The sequence below is a fragment of the Callithrix jacchus genome, chromosome 12 (genome assembly GCF_049354715.1).
Source record: "Callithrix jacchus isolate 240 chromosome 12, calJac240_pri, whole genome shotgun sequence".
Lineage (NCBI taxonomy): Eukaryota > Metazoa > Chordata > Mammalia > Primates > Cebidae > Callithrix > Callithrix jacchus.
The window spans coordinates 119,466,841-119,484,465 of record NC_133513.1 but is presented as its reverse complement, the minus strand read 5'-3'; the positions used below and the strand labels follow the sequence as shown (position 1 = coordinate 119,484,465).

The following is a 17,625-nucleotide window of genomic DNA, read 5'->3' as shown; positions in this document are numbered from 1 at the left end:
AGAAGAAGTGGTGGAAGGAGGAGGTGCCACATACTTTTAAATAACCAGATCTTGCAAGAACACACTCTCACAAAAACAGCACCAAACCATGAAGGATCCGCCCCTACAATCCAAACACCTCCTATCAGACTCCACCTCCAGTTTTGGGGGTTACAATTCAACGTGAGATTTGAGTGGGGACAAGTATGAAAACTACATCCATGGCTAAGATTGAACTCATGTCTCTTTTCTTTCCTTTATGAGTCACCCATCTCCGTTGACATTGCCCAGGAGTCCTCAGTGACGTCTCGGATGAAATTTCCCAACCCGTCATGTCCTGGTTCAAATGAGATCTAGTTAAGAAAAAACTTTAAAAACTGAAAAGCGAATTAAAATGTATACTACAGAAAATAACCTGTGTGGATGCTATGCTCTATGTGGACGCTCACACCAGCCTCCTCACTGACCTTTCTGCAGCTTGTTTTTTCCTCTTTCCCTTCCAAGTCTCAGCCGTGTGGTGTGTGGCTGTCAGAATGGCCTGTTTGGCAGCTCCTCCTGGCACAGGATGAAGTCAGCAGCATTGGGCAGCATGTAGGTTCCGTTCCCAGCCTGCCTGTCTCAGCAGCGGTGGGTCTCCCTCCCTCAAGCCCTGCACCCTGACCACGTGGCAACTGTGTCGTTCCCCTCTTCTTGGCGGTGGCTCACTGGCATGCTATTTCTGCGCCCCCGTGCCTTTGAGGATGCAGTCACCTCTCACTAGAATGCTCTCCTCCCCATTTTCTATTCCTCTCCTTACCTTCTCCCTACCAGCCCAGCTCATTTTTCCACATCTTTCCCGGCTCTGTTGGGCACCTCCTTCCCCAGGCTGACTTCTGGGTTGGCAGCCTTTCCTGGGGTTCCTGCGGTGCTTTGGCTACGTCTCCATCATGGAGCCCTGATCACTCTGGGTCTGTGTCCTCCACCAGTGGGGCCTCCCAGGGCGTCTTATCCCCATTGTGCAGCATGCTAGATATTGGTTAAACGAGAGAATATTTAGCTGTCATGTGTCATCGCACAACAAATGGCAAACAGCAAAATCAACTCCTGGCACAGTTAAAATGCATTTTATTTCCTGGTGTTGAAAGAAACAGAGTGCCTTGTTAGATCAGCTAATCTAAGAAGCAGAGAAAAAGAATGTTCTCATGAAATTATGCATTCACCTTCTGTTTTCATTCATTGACATAAGAGGACCCATCTAATTGGATTTTCTCTTTGGGGAAATCTGCAGGCTCCAGGGCTGTCGCTGTCACATTTCCAATACTGCCATTGTCCATCCACACCCCTTAGATCTCTCCGGGGGCCTTTGACTCCTGGCCCCTTTTAAATTAGATGCACATCTTAGAAAACCTCCCTCCAGCACCTTCTCGGTTTCACCCATGCTCCCTGGCAAGTCGTGGTGCTGGAGAAAGATGTGGGCCACGTATCACCCAGGAGGGAGCAGAGAGCCCAAAGCAAAAGGGGCAGTGCCTGCCCTGTGCTCCTCAAACTCACTCACTCATTCATTTATTCATCATATATGTATCCAGTACTTAGCACAGCACCTGCAGCAGACACTTCGTCCATCTTGCTTGACCATCCTGTGAGGTTCGGTAGCGCCACACAGTGGTTAAGAGCACAAGTTCCAAAGCAAAACCACCTGGACACTGTCATGGATGGCATGACCTTGGGCAGGTCACTTCACCCTGCTGTGTCTTGGTTTCCTATTTTTAATAAAATGGTTAAAAAGTAGTATCCATGGGCTAGATAATCTATGGGTTAAATGAGATATAAGGGGCTCTGCACAGTGCCTAGCTCAGGGTAAGTGTTTAGCTTACAAAGTATTCATGCTTACAAACAGGAGGAGGAGCAGGCTGTCTGCAGGGCTGGGGGTGAGGGACACAGCGATGACCGAGGCGCCCTCCCGTGGCTCACATTCTTGAAGGTAGAGATAAATAAGAGATGCATAAACAAAATAGGAATACCAGACAGAAAACCAAAGGAGGACTGACGGGGGCTAATAGTGGGGATGGGCTGCTTTAGGTAAGAGATCAGGAAAGGACCCTCTGATCTCTTACCTAAAGCGAGACACCATTGCACCAAAAGCAGAGGTCTCCTCTGGGGAGACAACACTGAAACCAAGAGCAGAAGAGTGAAAAGGAGCTGGCTACGTGAAAAGCCATGTAAAGCACGTTCCAGACACAGGGCATGGCAGAGAGAGGCCCTCAGAGAGGGTCTGGAATGTTCTAGAACCAACCAGAGACCAGTGTTGGTAGGAGTAGCATGAGCTAGAGGGAAAAATGGGCACAGTGTGGTGGGAGGGTGGGTAGCATGAGGTTTCGAGCACCTTGGAGGCCATGGGGAGGCACTGGCATTTCATCCCAAGGTATCAAAGAGTTTTAGCAGGAAGGGCGGCATGATCTCCAAGCAGGACCTGAGGAAGTCAGAGCAGGGAGCAGGGACACACAGAGCCCTGCAGGGTGGGTTCATTACCAAGGGTGTGGAGCACATGACACCTGGAGTCTTGGCTGCAGAAGCATAGATTCCCAGAAGGGAGAGCTGGAAGGAGCTCAAACATCAGGTCACATTGCTTCCTCCATCTCTCATTCAAACCCCACAGAGGAGACCGAGGAAGCTGTCTGCTTTTCCCAGCTTATAGCACTGGGGCCGATGTGCAGAAAGCTGATCATCAGTTTGGCCTTTTGGGGGGTTGGTATTTAGCTATTTAGCTATTTAATTGGACAGATCATTGAATGTTTTTGTTGGGCACCCCTTGTTGTTCTAAAGGGGATGGTTGAATCTAACTCCTAAACAAATGTATTACCTCTCAGTTACCGTTTTTGTGGTGAGCACAGGTAGCGTTCACTGTCTGCATTTTGCAAGCCTCTGTTGTATGCTGAGCATGAATTTTTGCTGGCTTTCCTCCTGCTCCTCTCTTTCTTTCTCACCTTCCCCTCTCTTGTCTTCAAAATATCTCGAGAAGATAGAATACACACAAGTGGCACGACTGCATCTCATCTATAAATCAACGTTTCTTTTCTGGACAGTATAAGAAAAACTCAAAAAGGAACAATCATTTAGTGCCTTGGCAGCAGTGGGACATAGGGCTGTGAGCACCAGCCCCTGTTCCTCCCTCTCTCGCCAGGAGGAAACGTGCCACGGTAAAGAACTCTCGAGAGCTCCAAGCATCACTATAGTTGTAATTCTGCTTAGCTCAGATGACACTTGGATGACAGTGAGGAGCAGTGGGTAGTTTTAGGCATGAACATTCACAGAGCTTTGTATTGCTGTTCTGAGTCACATTTCAAAACCTCTAATTAATTTTACTGCTCTTTAACCCTAAAATTCCTCTGTCCTCCAGTTTGCTGACAGTTGTCTATCAAAAGCTGGTTCTCTCTAATCCCCAGCTTTCCCGATGGATTTTCCGTCTCTCTCATACATAAAACGATTTTTCTCCTCGGCCATCTGTTCAAACCAGCGTTCAGTTAGGCCTGGTCAGAGGCCTTCAAATGGTGTCTCTTTATTCTACAAATGTCTACAGCCATCGCTCCCCTTAATATTAGGTATTTTTATACCTTGTTCATTCAAATAAGATTTCAGCATTAAGACCTGAACTACTATACTATTAATAAAGTATGAGATAAATAGAAGTATGAATACATAGTAAACGATATGAGCAATAATTAATATAACTTAATCTACACTAAATTCTTCTTTTTCTTTCTCTGTGAGAAACTGGCCAAGTGTGTTACTTCTTTTTTTTTTTTTTTTTTTTTTGAGACGGAGTTTCGCTCTTGTTACCCAGGCTGGAGTGCAATGGCGCGATCTCGGCTCACCGCAACCTCCGCCTCCTGGGTTCAGGCAATTCTCCTGCCTCGGCCTCCTGAGTAGCTGGGATTACAGGCACGCGCCACCGTGCCCAGCTAATTTTTTGTATTTTTAGTAGAGACGGGGTTTCACCTTGTTGACCAGGATGGTCTCTATCTCTTGACCTTGTGATCCACCCGCCTCGGCCTCCCAAAGTGTTGGGATTACAGGTTTGAGCCACCGGCTCGGCCTTGTTATTTATTTATTTATTTTTTAAAAGACGAGGTTTCACCATGTTGGCCAGGCTGGTCTTGAACTCCTGACCTCAGGTGATCCGCCAGCCTCGGCCTTCCAAAGTGCTGAGATTACAGGCGTGAGCCACCGTGCCCAGCCCTGTGTGTTCCTTTTTTAAGACCGTTGTGGCCACTATGGGTTCTGGCTCAGTAGAGACTGGCCTGTGTACATCCTTAGGTGCATCCTCCATGCTCTGTGCATCCCCCTGTGCTCTGTGCATCCTGCATCCCCCTGTGCTCTGTGCATCCTGCATCCCCCTGTGCTCTGTGCATCCTGCATCCCCCGTGCTCTGTGCATCCTGAATCCCCCATGCTCTGTGCATCTCCCTGTGCTCTGTGCATCCTGCATCCCCCGTGCTCTGTGCATCCTGAATCCCCCGTGCTCTGTGCATCCCCCTGTGCTCTGTGCATCCCCCGTGCTCTGTGCATCCCCCTGTGCTCTGTGCATCCCCCGTGCTCTGTGCATCCCCCCGTGCCCTGTGCATCCCCCCGTGCTCTGTGCATCCCCTTGTGCTCTGTGCATCCCCCGTGCTCTGTGCATCCCCTGTGCTCTGTGCATCCTGCATCCACCCATGCCCTATGCATCCCCACATGTTCTGTGCATCCCCCGTGCTCTGTGCATCCCCCCGTGCCCTGTGCATCCCCCCGTGTTCTGTGCATCACCTGTGCTCTATGCATCCCCCCTGTGCTCTGTGCATCCCCCAATGCTCTGTGCATCCCCCCATGCTCTGTGCATCCCCCGTGCCCTGTGCATCCCCCCATGCTCTGTGCATCCCCCGTGCTCTGTGCATCCCCCGTGCTCTGTGCATCCCCCGTGCTCTATGCATTTCCCCGAGCTGTATACATTGTCCCGTGTTGTGTGTATCCTTCTGTGCTCTTTGCATCTTTCTGCCTGCTCCTCTGCAGTTTTGCCTATGTCCCCTCAGAGCAGCCCTCCAGTTATTCCCGCCAAGTCCCCATCTCTGGATTTCACATCCCACCTCTCTGCTTCCCTTTGGAACTGTGCTGTGGAGGATTCATTCACCTTGCCTTTGCCCTTCTCCTGGGCTCTCCTGCTGCAGCTCAACTGTCAAGGCCGCCAGCCTCCTCCACCCCGCTGGAGCTCTCTGCCTGCGAACAAGGACCACCCCTTCTTCAGACTCCTCTCTTCAGGGCCTTGCCTGCTCTCCCTGCCCACTTTCCGTCCTTTGCTCCTGGCTGTATGACTGGGCTAGGGTGTGCTGTGAGTGAGCCTGCCCAGGCAGCCCCTCTGGCAGCTCAGAGGAGGTGAGTTTAGAAGATGGGGTCTGAGAGCCCAGTGCTGCCAAGGAAGGCAGCCTTCTCTGGCACGACAGGTGCACTGCTGAAGAGAGTAAGGGCAGCACTCGGGAGACTTACGTGCCTTTGCCAGTGAGTGTGAGGGCCCGTCTGTGTTTTATGTTTGCCTCACACCCTCTCAAACACCCGCTGTTAAGTAGACTGCAACAGAGACCTGCCATCAGGGTCTAACTGACTTAATCCAGGCATATCCTCAATATATGGCAATCCATGTAAAACAAGGAGTTGACTCTCAGTTCTGAACTTGGCTGGGAGGAGTCTGGGGAACTCTGACCGTGTAAGGAAAGTGCTTCTCATCTCTGACGGTTGCATCATTCCCGCTTCTTTTCCTTCCCTGCCATACTGAGCAAGACTCTGGTTGCAAAAACCAGCTCCAAGCAGTGGAAGCAGAAGAGAGGGACTTATGAGGAAGAGGAGAGGTGGAGCAGGCCCTGGGGCAAAGGGCCCATCTCCCTCTCCCAGCCTTTTGTCCCTGCCTGAGGGTGACAGCTATGTTCCCTCTGACCAGCATTCTCCTGAAGTAAGGGACCAGGGTAGAGGAAGCTCTGTGGCCACATCCTTAGAGCCTTGAGAACAAAGGAGAAAGCCCTCATCCCCGGATGTCTCAGCTCAACATGCTGTAGGGAAGATTCATGATGCACTTAGCTTGGGTCACGTGTTCATCTCCGGATCGGGAGTGGAGGAAGCCCCCACAGAAACAAAGCGTGTTCCCTGAAGACAGGAGAGGTCAGGCAGCACCTTCCCTATCCGCAAATTTCAGTCTTTAATTCAACGGTTGACTCCCTGTTGTCCAGACACAGAAAACCCAGGTTCCGTTTAGAGCCTTTCTCTGTCTTCCACCAGCTCAGCTCCCCAGACTGCAGACCTTTCAGACCCTGACCTTCACATTATCTGCCTGGAGTTCCCTTCCCCTTCCACCTGCTCCTGGGCCCGGCGGGCTCCCACTCCATCCACTAAAGCCCAGTCGTTGTCGGCTCCCTCTGCAAAGCCTTCCCCACCCGGGGCGCATCCACGCCCCCAGAAGAGTTACTGCTGGAGGGTGTCCTGGTTCTTGGTGTTTCAAACAAAGAATTAGATGAAATGAACAAAGTAAGGAAAGAACAAAGCAACCAAAGCAGAGATTTATTGAAAATGGAATTACACTCCACAGGGTGAGAGCAGCCCTGAGCATAGGTGCCCAAGAGCCCCATTACAGAATTTTCTGGGGTTTAAATACCCTCTAGAGGTTTCCATTGGTTACTTGGTGTACGCCCTACGTCAATGAAGAGGATGAAGTAGAGTTACAAGGTCATTTACTCGGTGTGCCCTAAGTAAATGGAGAGGATATTTCCTGTCACAGCTGAAGTGCTTCTGCTAGATTTACTTCTAGGAAGTCAGCATGAATCAGCCTTATGTTCCCTGCCTCCAAACCCGATTCTCCTGCCTCAGAAGGACTCTGTTTCTACTCTGCGATCACTCCCTTCACCTTGGATTCTGTGTCACTCATGACCCGACCAGCCCGTGGTGTCATCAACAGGGGGGCCATTCCTACTTCTCTTTGTGTCCCAGCGGCCAGCACCTGGCAGTAGTGTTCACACAAGAAATACTTCCTGTGGTTGGGTTGATCAGGATAAAATAGTGTATGTTCTGTAAAACATTGGAAAATAACTTAAAACCTAAGTAACCCATGCCTTGCAATCTTTAATGAAGTTCTGGTAGACTGCATATAGTTTTATTAATAGTCAGGATAAACAGGGGCTTTCCTCCCCCTTTCCATTTATCTTAGAAATTCAATATTTCAGGGTGTGCAAAATCATTTTTCCTCACCTCATACATACATCTCTGCTTTTAACATTTCATTGCTGTTCTAATCTCTTCTGTGACATTTCAATATTGTCAGCTGGTTCTCTCACCTGCGGGGGAGCAGGAGGGGCACTGCTGTGGACCAGAATGATTTTCCCAGCAGGTGGCTCAGCCATTGATTCCAGTTGGCAGGGCCTGTGACTTCCAGGCGGGAGATTTTCCCAAATTAGAAATCTGCCTGTACTATTCATGCAAGAGTATGTGTGTGTGTGTATGCACATGTGCATGTGCAAGCATGTGCGCCCAGGTGTACGTATGAAGGAATGAGGTGCGAGAGAAAAACAGGGGGCGGGCTCTACACTGACTGTATGGGAGGTTGTTCCAAGAACACACACCTGACTCTGTTGTCTGAGTCTCCTCTGAATTCTCCTTGGAGAACCTAACTTAAACCGGGAAGGTCCTAATAAGACCCTCCTTGGATTACCTGTTTAAAAAAAAAAAAGATGTCACAGTCTTGCCACCCGCTAGCCTAGACATGCACAACACAATGCAATTCTGTACTCATCTTTTTATGGTGTTGTTATTTTTCCACAGAGGCCTGATTGCCAGCAGCTTCACAGAAACCCACTATCTGCAAGATGGTACTGATGTCTCCCTCACTCGAAATTACACGGTAATTCTGGCACATCACCATAATCTTGCACCACTGAATCTGTGCTTAAACTTTGTAGCCATTTTATTTGGAGCAAAATCACATGCCCAGATTATTAACATAGGCCCCAAGACGCACCTGTGTGTCCCTTAGTGAGAGGCATTCCACTGTAACTCCAAAAACACCAACCTTGACCGGGTATGTGCGTCAACGGCCCTTGCAGAATGGCTTTATGGCAGGGCTGACCTTGAAACCACCTTCCAAGGACTATGGATGCTCATTTGAGCAAATCCTTTTTAGAAAACCTAGCCAGTTCGAGGTGGCTTGGAAGGCAGCCATGCCTGCTGAACTTTGCTACATTAAACTCCAAGGTACCTTAAAGAACGTTAAAAGAAAACTGATCCTGCTTAGCCCACTCTGAATGCAACCACAATGTGGAAACGATTCTGTGGCATGGGATTGACTGTAACCTGGCATTGATCACCTTTCAGGCTGCGTTTCTGGTATCTGAACTTTTGCTGTGTCCTGGAGAAAATGCTCACTTTGTTGCTTTAACAAATGTTTGCTGCGCACTCCTTGTGATCTGTCCCATATGTGAATATGGGGATTCAAAGACAACAGGACAGAGTCCCTGCCCTCTGGGAAGGAGGAAGGTTACTTGTTTTAAAGAGCTGTGGGTATTTATTTTAAAAAGGATGAGCCACAGGCAGGCTTTGCCCTTATCACTGAAGCTTGGCAAGTAGCCATTATTGTCTGCAGCGATTCCTCCCTTCTCTGCATGACGCCAACACTCTTCTTTATCACTTGTTTGACACTTGGCACTTACAAGCTGATACCTGCAGCCTTCCAGGAACTTGGTGGAATGAGCTGCTGTAGCTCTCCCAGCCCAAAGAAAACACACGGAAATCCTGGATAAAATATAAACATGTAAGAATTGTTGCTAATGCCTGATTAAGCTCAAAAGAGAGAGCGGGAAGTTCCCAAGGAGCAGAAACAAAGAGGGGCTGTTAGTCCTGAGCACTGGCGGGTGAGTTGGGGCCCACCAAAGGGCTCCCCAAGACCCACAGGGCTATTCAAGACCCAGGAAGAGGGCCTGCTGCTTGGGTTTGGGAAAAGAGAAGTAACTGCCTGAAGCGGAGAATCCCATGAAAGCCAGATTCCCGGGAGAGCTGCTTTTCTCTGTGAAAAAGAGACAAAAAGAACTCTTCCAATCCAGAGATGGGGGCTATGGGGGAGAATTGTCTGCCAGGTGTCCCACATTGGAAAAAGATTTCATAAAAAATGAAGGCGTTGAAACCCCACTTAGTCTCATGTGTGGATGTTGGGAACAGTCTGGGCCTGTGTCCAAATTTTTAATACCAGCATGGGGATGGAATTCCCAGTCAAGATATTGACCTCAAAACCGGTCCCACATCATCAGTGAAACTCCCATGGGCCCCGGCAGAAGCCCAACCCAAAATTGTTCTGTAGGAATAGTTCTTGAACCCAAATAACAAGGAGATGCCCACGTGGAAGAAAAAGGAATAAAAATATTAAAGGTGAGCCCCAAATCAAAATTACAAGCCACATAATGCAAAAAGCCATCGTATTCAAGTATCAAGCAGGCAAGAGAAACAAGAATCAGGACCTTGAAGAACACGAGATAAAAGAAAAATCAGAGAAAAGAAATTTAAAGAGAACAGAATGGGTGTAATAGAAATTCCGCAATGAAAATACATAAAATTTAAAAACACATACAGGATGCAAGCAGTGTTTAAACATAGTATGACGAGCCTGTCCCTGAATTGAGGCAAGACCTGAGCCTTGAAGAAAATCCACCACGTCAAGCCGGGAGAATAACTAAACACAACACACTCCAGGGCAGCTTACCATGAAACTGCAGAGCACCAGAGATGGACTCTTAACTTGAGGTAAAAGGGAGATTTGTACAAAATAATGACAACAGCACCAAACTCTTCATTAGTAACTTTGCAATGATAAAACTTGAGAGCTAAGGGGAAATCAGTGTCAGTCTCAATCCTAGATTCATTTACTATTTTACAGGAATAAAAGCGAAATAGACATTTTCATACAAAGATGAGAGAACTTACTACCCTCAGATTCTAACAAAGGTGTCTATCAAAGGGTAATTAACAAATAATCGCTCGGTGGGAAGGAAACTGATCACCGGCAGCAAGGACAGGAAGTCAGAGGCAGGAGTCAGCAAAATAATGCATGTGAATAAATTTAAATAAGCTTCTTAAAATAACTGTTGCAACAGTGACCAAGTTTGGGTGGTTTAAAACAAAATGAGCTAATAGATTTAAAATTTTTTAAGAATTTGTATTGTACTAGAGAATAATAGACATGCTGATTAACTTTAGATTTTGATAAGATATGTGTCCTGCACTTTTAAGTGTAACTATTTAAAGAATAGGAAAAGACAAAATAATAAGATAAAAATGAGCCAACATATTAATCTCTTTATTTGTAAGTAGACAGAATCTCTTTATGAAAATAAAAATAGATAATCTGCTTAGAATTTAAAATAAAATCCAGCTACATCATTTTTACAAGATTCACACCCAAAATATATACTAATGTGAAAACAAAGGAAAGGAATGGAAAAAGGTATAGTAGACAAATCTTAATCCAAAACCCAAGAAACCTGCTGTAGCAGTATCATCAGAGAAGCTAGACCTTAAGGCAAAAAAAAAAAAGTGTCATTTAAAAGGATGGTAAAATAATTTTGAAACAGTGTATACCAGCAAAATTGTCTCAAAATATATAAAGCAATAAATGACAGAATCCAGATATAATTTTTAAATCTAATTATAGATTCATCTAGAACTAAGCTTTAGCCTAGCTCCTAATTAAAGGATTTCTTAAAATCCAAAGCAAAACAAAAAAACATTCAAGATCAGGCATTGTGGGGTGAAGCTTTGTTTGGTTCCTAGCAAGTTGACCAAAACAGCTTCCAATACTGACATAGCACTTTGCAATTCTTCCTCAAAAGAAGTCTCTAGATGTAAAGTTGATACGCTTAATTCATTAAAGCAAGTCACTGAAAATATCTGGACACATTCACAGAGTGGGAGACTTAAATAAACCGCTCTCGGAAATGAAGATTTTTCAAATGAGCAGATATTAATGAAAAGGAAGACCAAACAAACAAAAAAACTAAGAGAGAAGATGAATTAAACCAAAAGCTGGTGCTTTGCGAATGTTCACAAAATGGACAACACTTTTATAAAATTAAGAAAGAATTCTCAAGTAAATAATATTAAGAATGCAAAGAGGGATCTAAGTATCGTCATTCAGAGATTTTTTCAAATCACAAGCATGTTATGAACAACGCTAACCATTTTCTGGGAAATGTAAAATTGTTAACACTGGTTCAAGGCGAAAGAGGAAAATTTAAATTAACTATATGAGGAAATTAAATTTTTAATAGTAATTTTTAATATTTACTCACAAAAGCATCATCAGACTCAAATGACTTAGCTGGTGAGCTTTATCTGACATATGAGAAACAAAGAGTTTCTGAGGAAAAGAAGAATCATTTTTTTAAAGGAGGGGGTGGGAGGAGCTACTGAAACAAGAAAAAGAGCATGCACAAAACAAATCCCAGGCCAGGCGCGGTGGCTCACACCTGTAATCCCAGCACTTTGGGAGGCCGAGGCGGGTGAATCACGAGGTCAAGAGATCGAGACCATCCTCGTCAACATGGTGAAACCCCTTCACCACTAAAATACAAAAAATTAGCTGGGCATGGTGGCATGTGCCTGTAATCCCAGCTACTCAGGAGTCTGAGGCAGGAGAATTGCCTGAACCCAGGAGGCGGAGGGTGCGGTGAGCTGAGATCGTGCCATTGCACTCCAGCCTGGGTAACGAGAGCGAAACTCCGTCTCAAAAAAAAAAAATCCCACAGACTAGTTTCAATTACGGACAAAAAATCCTAAATAAAATTTTACAAACCCTATCCAGTACATATTTTTAAAATACTTTCTGACTGAATTATACTTAACTGAGGAATGCAAGGATAGTTCAGCATTAGTATATCTACTAAGGTAATTCAATCCATTAATATCTTCATATTAAAAGTATTATTTCTTCTATGATAATCTATACTATTTGTTATAGAAATTATAATAGCTTTCGTGAGTGGGGTATGCTATCTATCCCTTTCATCCCCTCATAGAGCCTCACGTAGCATCTTGGCACATACTAGGTTTTTAATAAAAGTATCCATCTAGCACTGCATTGTCTTAGGTGATGCCATGTAAAATTCATTACTTCATCTATTTACTCAACAAACATTTATTAAGCATCTCCTGTGTGCAGACACTGTCAGGCGATGGGAAGATAGGCCGACTAAAATATATTCTTCAGCATACAAATTCCACTGGAAAGCCACAGAACATCTTAAAGACATTTTAAAAATATGTTTTAGTATAATTACTTACTATAATAAGAGATGTAAACAAAATGCCTTTGTGATATTTTAATTGTGACGGATTTTTAATTCTTTGGAGGCCATTTCATAAGGAAATGACATTAATCTGGTTCTTTAAAAGTGGGTAGAAAAGAAGAGCAAGATGGGGATGAAACCTTTTAATACTAAGGAGTTTGAACTTTACCTACTGAAAATTGGGAGCCATAGGAAGTTCTCATGCAGCAGAATGGCCTGTTCAGTTCCGTGATTTCGAAGGGCCTCTGATGAGAGAATGGAAGAAAGGTTGGTAGGAACATTGGTAGACAGAAGACAGGAAGGTTTCCTATGAGCCCATAGTAGTTGGTGAAAATTTTCCCTGCAGACATGGGCCTTGGAATGGTCGGCGATTGGCCAGAGTCAAGAGCACTTGGTTTGTCTGTGCTGAGTTTGTCAAAGGACAGCCAGGTAAAGGTGTTCTGCAGGCTGATGGCTTTGTAAGAACCTGGAGTACAGAGACAGACGGAGGCGTAAAGTAAAGATCTGTGGATCAATCTCATGCATGAGTGATGGGCGGGGCCATTAGTTCACATGTGACATGTTTTTCCTCCTTTACGCCCCCTAAGATCTCATGTAAAATGTTTTCAGACTCAGCACTAAGGCTATCTCCACAGTGAAAATTGTTATTTCTGAAAGAAACAGAAAAGAGAGATCTCAGAAATACTACAATAGGCTCCAGTCTTCCAAATGTCCACGATCTATGACGGTGCACAGTGCGTGTCTAATACGGACGTCTCTAGAATATGTAAAATATGCTTTCAAAGTTATTTGAATAGTTTTATGCTTTCTGCTTCAACCTCCCTTACTAGTTTTCATTTTCTTAGGCATTTGTATTAGTCAGGGTTCTTTAGAAGGACAGAACTAATAGGATACATGTGTATATGAAGGGGAGTTTATGAAGGAGTCCTGACTCACACAGTCACAAGGTAAAGCCTCCCAATAGGCCGTCTGCAAGTTGGGGAGCAAGGAAGCCAGTCCAAGTCCCAGAACCTCAAAAGCAGGGAAGCCAACGGTGCAGCCTTCAGTCTGTGGCTGAAGGCCCCAGAGCCCCTGGCAAACCACTGGTGTGGGTCCAAGAGCCCAAAAACTGAAGACCTTGAAGTCCGATGTTCAAGGGCAGGAAGCGTTCAGCACGGGAGAAAGGTGAAGGCCAGAAGACTCAGCCAGTCTAGTCCTTCCACATTCCCCTGCCTGCTTTTGTCCTGGCTGCACTGGCAGCAGGTTAGACGGTGCTCACCCAGATTGAGGGCAGGTCTGCCTCTCCCAGTCCACGGACTCAAATGTTCCTCTCCTTTAGCAGCACCCTCACAGACAGGCCCAGGAGTGATACTTTGCATCCTTCAGCCCAATCAAGTTGGCGATCAGTATTCACCATCACAGCATTTTTTCCCCTTCTCACTTGGAAGGAAAAACGCAGTAAGCGAGAAGAAGGGGAAATAAAGGATGAGAGAGAGAGAGGTTCAGCAGCTGCCGGGTCTGTTTGGGACTTGGGTTGCAAAAGCTGAAGGCTACATATCCAGGCATCTTAGTAAACAGCCCACGTGGAAGGGCTCCAGGACGCTGATAGTGGTTGTGTCCATGTGGTGGAACACTCTGTACTTTTCTGGGTTCTCGGATTGTTGTGTGCACAGGAGTGGGGGCTCACATTTCTTCTGTCCTCATTTTCCAAGTGGTGAGTGTGTGAAAGGGTGAATGCTCCCTTCCCCTCCTCTTCCCCCAGTCCTCCCCATGGAACTATCTCTTTACAGGGAGGAGGGTGGGAGGAGAAGGCCCTGAAAATCCCTGGTCCCTGCTAACTTGGGGGGTGGCTGCAGCCCCTGCCTTGGGCAGCCCTTAAGGTCGGTAGTGGGTGAGATTTGCCCTTCTGTCCCTCCCTCCAGTGAGTCCTCTAGGCAGCAAGTTCCTCATCCCCACTTTTCCCAAGATGGGTCCTGAGGCTTTGGCTGGGAAGAAGGGGAAAGAGGTTGGGACGTGGGGAGGACAGAGGTTGAAAATTGCAGGAAGCCTCTCTACTGCGGAGGCCTACACTGGTATCCTCTCCAGAACATACCAGAAACCTCTTTTTTGGAAGTGATTAAGCTGATGCTGTGTTTTGATCTTCATCTGACTGTGTGAATCATCCCCACTAGGGGAAGAAACTGAAAGATAGATTAATTGGCACCCCCAAACCTCCGGAAGCATCAAGCACACGATGCGTTTATAATTAGAAAAATGGTGACCTTTCCTTTAACCCAGGAGTTCCCTTACCCCATTCCTTCGAATGCCTTTCCAAGCACTCAGCTTCATTACAGTAAAGACAGATGGGAGTGAACGATCTTGTTCACTGAGTAAAACTCACTGCCCGGAACAGTGGCCCTTCCAGCAAGACCCCTTAAGGAGAGTCCAAGGCCTCGTATTGTTTTTCGTGGTGAGGACCCAGATGCAGCTCTGAGGGTTTTGTTTCTATTGAATCAGGCTGGAAAACAAAAAGAAATTTGCTGACTCATCTCCTCATCCACTAAAGTCAGCACACAGTGAATTTTCCTGAATTTAAAATTATATATAAAATAAGAACCACTTTTTGTTGGCTATAGTGTGTAGAGCTTTTCTTTTTTCTTTAACTGTCTCCACAATTGCTGTAAGCTGGTTGACTCAGAAGACTGGCTGACTTTAATTTTGGAGTTAATCACATCTTTTCTCTCGACTGTCCTGAGAGGATGAAATATTTGTGGCTCTATCCTTTGCTGACCACATCTAAGGGGAGATTATATTTTATATTGTTACTTTTAATAAGGCCTGCAGGAGACTATCTGCATGACATTTCTGCTGTCTACTTGCCAAGAGACAGCTCTGGGAGAGGCTGGCAGAGACCCACAGAAAGGCTACATGCTGTCAGTGCTTTGGAGGGAATACATGTGTCTGTTACATGCGTGTTACACGCAGATATCAAGCACCTGCACTGTGCAGGCATCATGACCTGTACACATGCTCCCTCACACTGAGAATACAGCAGGGATTAAAAACAGACAAGGGGAGCATGGATGGGGGGAGGCTAGAGGAAGAAGACTGTGCTTATCCTGGTAATCACAAACATAATTAACATCTGGGCTAAGTGCACCAAAGGAAAGGCCACTGGGCCCTAATCGGGTCTGAGAGATCCGATAAACATCTCATAAGCGTATCAAGTGTGAGTGCTCTTGCGGGTGGGCAGCGACTGTCTGGGCCAGTGGCATGAGGGTAAGAGGAATTTACCAAGACAGTTGGAGGTAAAATGGAAACCTTTATGGGGAAAGGAACATGTGAACCAAGAGCTGGAGGCTGAACAGGCATGAACCAGGGGACAGGAGAAGCAGAAATATTCCAGGCTGATGCTGAATTTTACCTGGGGGGAAGGAGGTGGAGTGCAAGGAATTGTTTAGAAGTTGATGAAATTCAGAGCGTATAGGACCTGAAGACTGTGGTTAAAGCCTTGGTTGTGATAGAGGAACGTTAGGAGGCCACTAAAGGCCCTTACCCAAGGCATGTCATGACTACGTGTGGGCTTTGAAAAGCACCCGCTGGCTGCGCATGAAGTTGTAGTCAGAGAGAACGGGAGGGGAACTCCGGCAGGATCAGGCAGAGGGCTCTTGTGGAGGAGCCTGAAGCCCAGGTGAGAGGCGATGGCAGCAGAGGCCAGGCGCATGGACTGAGAAATGTCTTACCCTAGACATGATCCGGACCCAAAAAAGCTCCATTCATGGCGCATGTTTCTCACCAGAAAAGATAGAGAGCATTTGCTTCGATAGTCAAACGGGACCTGTTGAGATGAGCTGAGCCTGGGCCATCAGGTAACGATAGAATCTAATATTTTGGCAAAAGGTGTTGTTTGGTGACATCCCATTCATTTCCATGGCAACTACTGATTGTCAGAAAGGGTTGGTATCTTCTACTACCGGCTTGGACTAGACAGGTCAGGGCAAAGGAATATCAAAAGTTAACCACAGTTCATTACAGTTAGAGAGCGTCTAACAGGGACGAAAAGATAACTGTGGAGGGAAGGGGAAAGGCAGAGATCACACACATCTCATAAGCGTATCAAGTGTGAGTGCTCTTGCGGGTGGGCAGCGACTGTCTGGGCCAGTGGCATGAGGGTAAGAGGAATTTACCAAGACAGTTGGAGGTAAAGAAAGGGAGACTTATTAGAGATTGTAGGGAAATACATTGCAATGGAACGGCAGGCAGGCTAGCAAGAGCTGACTGCAAGGAGATAGAGGCTTCCTGGAGATTTTCTAGGATGGTGCTTGTGCGGTGCTGATAACACCAAGGTGGCAGTGAACTACCTGGCAGTTTTCTGCCAGCTGGGGATCTGGTGATAGCTGGGCACAGGAAGATTGTGAGTGATGCTCACAGGACAGATACGTGTCCTGGACCATGAAGAAAGGCAGACTTACAGCTTATCTGCTTCTTCATTATGCTTCCCCCAAGCCTGTTAGCCTGACTCCTCCTCCCTAACTAGGACTCCACGAGCAAGGCCCATCATCGTATTCTTCTTAAAACATAATTGAGAATGGATTGAATTTCCCTGCTATTGCTCTACTCCACACATACCTAACCGACCAGCTCTCCCTGCCTGCCTCTCCCTCACAGGGCTGCTCTGCTGTCACACTGGCCAAGGCACTCAACACCGGTGCCTTCTGTCCCCTGGGTCTTCACCCAAGTCCCATGGTGACTCCTACCTCCATATTACATTCCACACTCTTTCCTTTCCACTGTCACATGGCTGTGCCAGCTCAGGCCCTCCTTTCCCCACAGCTGGAAGACGTTTTAGCCACCTGACTTTTTCTCCCCACTCCCAGGCCCACGTAGTTTTAATCCAGACCCCACTCCCATCCAAATGATCCTTCTAAAACAGCTTTCTATTTATATCACAAGATTGAATATACATTGCGATCTCCCAAATCAGCAGCAGCTTCTCCCAATGCTTCCTCAGTCAAATGCAAATTTCTCAAACCAGGATTCACCTTCTACAATGGTGACAACCCCTACCTTTCCACTCATGCATGCATGTATTCAGTCATTCATTCATGCACTCATTCAACAAATGTTTACCAAGTCTCCAATGCTGTAGCTAGCATTGAATAAACATCAACAATAGGCAAAATGCTGTGCACAGAACTTTTCGTATGTTCTGCTTTTTGATCTTTACCAAAAATTAATTTTTGCTGTCTTAAAACCCAGGTGAGAATACCGAGACATGGAGGGGTTAAGTAACTAGGCCACACCCACAGTTAATAAGGATTCAAACCCAAATAGTCTGACTCTAGAATCTGAGCTCCTAGTCTACAGCCACC

The 17,625-nt window shown here is 46.3% G+C and overlaps 1 protein-coding gene across 2 annotated transcripts in view; it reads left to right on the top strand.

Moving 5' to 3' along the window:
• The window catches only part of ADAM12 (ADAM metallopeptidase domain 12), a 377,960-nt gene that overhangs the window by 227,280 nt on the left and 133,055 nt on the right, over positions 1-17,625 (top strand). For both annotated transcript variants that reach the window (XM_008978894.5, XM_054243454.2), the window contains one exon: positions 7,788-7,866. In XM_008978894.5, the coding sequence (XP_008977142.1) occupies positions 7,788-7,866 (79 nt within the window). The remainder of the gene's footprint in view (positions 1-7,787; positions 7,867-17,625) is intronic.